Source organism: Acyrthosiphon pisum, chromosome A1 (genome assembly GCF_005508785.2).
Source record: "Acyrthosiphon pisum isolate AL4f chromosome A1, pea_aphid_22Mar2018_4r6ur, whole genome shotgun sequence".
In the NCBI taxonomy this organism is placed as follows: domain Eukaryota; kingdom Metazoa; phylum Arthropoda; class Insecta; order Hemiptera; family Aphididae; genus Acyrthosiphon; species Acyrthosiphon pisum.
In genome coordinates, this window is record NC_042494.1 from 8,639,780 (window position 1) to 8,645,040 (window position 5,261).

The window sequence follows — 5,261 nt, forward strand, 5'->3', positions numbered from 1 at the left end:
AGCTTAACTTTAACAATGCGATATGCGGCGAAAAACAAAAATACTTAAGATTCGTCGATTATAGCGATTACCTATTTTGGAGATACTGACAGTAAAAACCTTTATAAAAAATAATTATCTAAAAAATAGAATATTATCAGAGAGAATCGCGTTCTATACTAGATACCCACATGATTTCAAATTCGATGCATGTTATTTGTTAAAGTTGTACGAATTATATTATATGTGTATTAAGTATTAAGTACCTGTAAAGGGTGAGAGATGTGGTGGCCGCGGTGCTCTCGACCAGGTGAGGGCAAATCTCGTAGTAGGCCAGTAGACCTTCGGTCTTAGTATACGTGCCCTCTTCTCCGGGACCGTCAGCAGTGACGGGTGCCGCGCCGGACTTACCACTGTCCTTATCCATCTTCCAGGTCCGGCCGTACGTAGAGATACCCAACACCAACTTACCGCGGTCGGCTTTCAAGGCGATAGCTTTATTGACCTGCGATTCGATGTTCTGCCAGGCCAGGCGGTCAGCGTACACGAACTTGAAGGGCGCCGCGTGGTCAGCCAGTTTGGGCACTCGGTCCGGAGTCCGGAAGTCGTATGTCAACAGCGTGAAGTGGTCCACATACTTTTGCAGCCCCGGGAAATCGAAATATACTGTCGGATAAACAGAAGAGTGAGAATGAGAATATAACAAAAGGATAATACGATCGTTTCTTTAATATATCATACGCGTTTTATGTATATTGTACCTAGGTATATAAATATATAAGACATTAAACACTAAACAGGGTATATATAGGTTAGGTTATTTTTTAACTCATATAGAGTGTAAGTCCGGTGCGACGCCGTCCGATGGTCTGGGGAAGAAGAGGGCGCACTATTAGAACTATAAGACCATCGTGACTAAGACTTTAGAAGTTATAATATATAAGCCATTCTAAGGTTTGTTGGCCTCCTACAATATATATACTTGCGGTTATCATTAGCGACCTGAGTATTTTTAACAAAAGTGTAGGGTTTTTTTAACTTATTATAAATTGTAATTTTCTTAATAGAAAGTTGTAAATATGTATAGTAGAACACTATAACAATTAATTCAATTTTATAACTATTATTTTTCATTTTCTGATTTTTAGGTAATTTTCGGGGTTTTTATGGGTACTATGTAGGAATGCTTTTCATTGAACACTATTATACGACTTTATTACGTGTTTCAATGAGTGATTGGTATAATGGTCTGTTACCGCGACAATATCGATAAAAATGTAATTTTCTTATTAAATCGCGATATTATATACAGTATATGCGACAATAATATCATATTATAAACATTATTACATTTATTATTATTATTTTTTTTTTAATGATTTATTGGATACCTATTTAAATTTGTATTATATGTTCTTACACTAAATAATTATTATATTATATTTTAGTGACATCGTTGGGGACCTCATAACATACATAGATAATTGTAATATGAATATATATATATATAAAAGTAATGGATTTAAACAAATACACAATAATACTATATTTAGTACTAGTTTATAGTTATAAGAACGCACATAAAAATAATTGTTTGAATAAAAACAAATAGTTTATCTACAATAGGTATAAATGAATAATATAGATAGTAATGATTTGGACCAACACAAAAAATGTTTTTAGGACTTTTAGGTCATATTATAGGGACCGGTGGATGGGTATTACAAATATATAACGCATATAGTTATAAATATTTATAGATAATAGGTAATAATATAAAGTTAGGTGTTTATGGTTACCAGAAGAGTTTACGTGTGGGAGAACGCTGACCGAAAGATAAGGACAATTGTTTGCGTTCAATACTCCTTTGACTTCGCGGACCAGTGCGGTGAACTGTTCCTTGTGCTCAGCTTCCTTAGAGTCCTTGCTAGTGATACCCACCGTTTTAGCCACTTTGTGGATAAAAGAACCTTAAAAACGATAATATAATATAATATATTAGGTACAAATATGCAATTAACAAACAATAATTATAACTACACATTACACATTTTTGGTAGCAGTTGGCACAGTGACCAAAATTACCAATATATTATAATATAATGTGTATTTTATACGAAATTGAACGATTCCAATACATAATACTTATTAAAACTATACAGATTTATATTATTATTAATTATGTAGCTTACCCCATGTGTTTTTTTCCTTTTTTTCAGTGACTACTGGGAATTGCCAGGCCAAATCTACGCCGTCGAAACCGTTCTCCTTAGCCATCGCAGAAATGGTGGATGCAAACTGTGTTCTTGATTTCGGCGTCTCCAACTATACCCATTCAGTGCATATTTTAGATTCCGAGTGAAGTAATGAAAGTTTAAAAGGAGATATTATATTGATTACTGTTGCGGCGGCTACTTAGAAGTCCATGTTTATTTTTATAAACACTTGAAATATATTTATATATAATATTATAATATAAAAAAATCCAAACATTTTAACCATGCATAATTATTCAACGACAAAATATATCATACTTGATACTTTAAATAGGTAATTTTTCGATTTTTTTCAACAGTATTATTATCTCAGTGAGCAAAAACATCATCCAAAAAACTACCATACATTTTAGCTAAGTTTTGAAATACCATTATTTTTAAACATAATACCTAGCTTTTTTAATTATTAAAGTGTAGCTATACCTCCAGTTCCAACTTTCCCCCACAAGACATCTAGGTTTAATCAGTTGCAAGATGTGGATATGTTTTGATGTCAACGCAATTCAGTAAAGGGGCCCCAAATAGGATTTTATATACACAAATTTGAAACGCAAATACTAAATTATTAATAAATAAACAATTTGTACCTTTCAATCTAACCTAAGCTTCAAATTATTTATATTCTGCACGTCATGGAGTTTAATAATATAGGTACTATTATATAGGCATGTAGTAACAGTAAATATACTCACAGCGGTGAGATATTTGTCAGGATCTTCGACATCGGCATTGCCACCGACTGACAACAGTATTGTAAGACTGGGGTAAATCTTCTTCAAAGCTGTTATGGCCTTAAAGTTTCCCTTTCCTCCCTTAACATCTTTGCTCTCGGGCAAGTCCAATTTTGGATCCAACGATTTCGCTTTAAACTTGTCATCGTCGATACCAGCGTAACCGTACACTAAATGCGTACAATAACTTAAGGCGGGTTTTAGCTCCTCGGCGCCTACTTTAACGACATCTGAAACAAAATTTGATTCAGTTGATAACGGTTTTAAAATGTTGTATAAAACACGGTTATGTGAATATTGGTTGGTTTAACAACTTCAACGCATTGAATTAAAAATCTTCCAATTACGAAAAATAAACCTGTTGGAAAATATTCTTAGCACATGGTAATAATATTATATTGAACAGAAAAAATCTCACGTTAAAATTAGTTCATAATCAAAATAATTATTTTGTGATAGATTAATCTATACATTTTATTACTGTAATTTAATATGGTGTATGAATATGATTTTTATATACTAGATAACAATGATAATACTTTTATGTGGATAACGTTAATGCTGTTTATTTTATATACCTACAGATGCTTAAAGAAATTAAATTATTATTTTAAACTTTGATATTATTCTAAATAATTCTCTAAAAATACTAATTAAGAAAAATATACGATTAGCCTGTTGTAATATATATGCACATAATATATTTTAATTGCGTGTATTATATTATATAGACGGTAGTAACCTATATAAAATAAACAATAGTTGTATGGCAAAATTATCATAATAAATAAATACCTGACTAGTGCCTATAGATTATTTTGAAATAGTTGTTTCGAAATAATTATAATCTTATTTGTGTTCATTATCAGTAACAAATAAAAATAATTGCTACTAATAAATATTAACTCGTTGCTGAGACTCTGAGAGTTCCAAGTATCAATGTAATATTTGTAGTTACAAATGTACATAACTACCAACATATTTACATAAATATATATATATATATTAAAATCAAACTGTCAATTATTTAAAAACAATTCAATTTTTTTTTGTTTTTCTCTTTAGAATGTCTTAATTAGTAATAACAATTTGCTACAAAGTTACTAAAATAACAATATTTAATTTAACTTTAGTAAATTACATTTGACAATTTAATATTACTTAAATAGGTGCTGGTTATTAATGTAGGTAATAAGTAATAACATATAAATCATAATAATAGCGGATTAAATTATATTACGCACACTATAACAACTTAAATAACTAAATACGAATTAATTCGAGAAATTATCTTAACTTCGTGGGATAGATTTAAGCTGTACAAATAGTTCACTAATATATAATATTTAAGTTATAGGTACTTTGGTACTTTCTATTTATGTATTATAGGTCATTTTATCTGTTATTACCGGAAAAATAATACTAATTTCTTTATATTTCATTAATATTTCGAGTCAAGTTGTATAATATTGTAAGACTAATACGACTAATTTAAAATAATTAATTATTATTTTTAAATAAAAATTAAAAGTTAACCTATGAATATTGTATATTATAATACCTATATTATGTATATACAGTGCGATCTTACAAAAATAAGTTACATTGTGATGAGAATTTATATTTTATTTTAAATATGAGCTTTAGTTATTCAATATAACGTATTCATGTATCAAAAATCTTATATTATTATGTACATATTGCAACATACATTTTTTTTTTACAATTGAAACAATAAATTCATCCCTGTGGCCTGTACAGTATTATCTAATAAATAATATTATATCATATTAAAAAAATCTGTAAAAAAGGCGTAAACACAAACATTTTGCCTGATCGATTCAATTTTACGTACGCACCTAGATATTATATATAATTTTTTTTTACAATATATAATATGTTATAATACTTATAATAAATGTATAGGTACCTTTTCTCCACATAGCTTTGCCTTCATAATAGCATACTGTTCTAAATGCTTGCGAAACGTCTAAAATGGCTAGAAGGCCACATAGTGCGACCGCACCGCACAATTTTACGCCTAACATCGTACTACCGAAAACAAACTAGCACTGACGACCTGTTCGGTTTGGAGTTAGGAACAAAGGTCCAGCAAGCGATTATTAATTAATGTACGATGACCTACACCTACCTATGTAATAATTTTATAATATGATCACCGCCCCTACTTGTTTTTCAAACCACAGGCCAAGGTCAAAGTTTAACTAGTTTTTTTCCTCTTCTCGGTAACTTGACTGTAGTCTGTAATGTACTG

General features: G+C 30.1%; 1 protein-coding gene across 1 annotated transcript in view; it reads right to left on the reverse strand.

Annotated features, from left to right (window-relative positions):
• The window catches only part of Idgf (imaginal disk growth factor), an 8,949-nt gene extending 3,688 nt beyond the window's left edge, over positions 1-5,261 (reverse strand). Inside the window, 5 exon segments of the mRNA NM_001168671.1 lie at positions 246-645; positions 1,779-1,949; positions 2,172-2,304; positions 2,948-3,216; positions 4,917-5,261. Of these exon segments, the coding sequence (NP_001162142.1) occupies positions 246-645; positions 1,779-1,949; positions 2,172-2,304; positions 2,948-3,216; positions 4,917-5,034 (1,091 nt within the window). The 5' untranslated portion in view covers positions 5,035-5,261.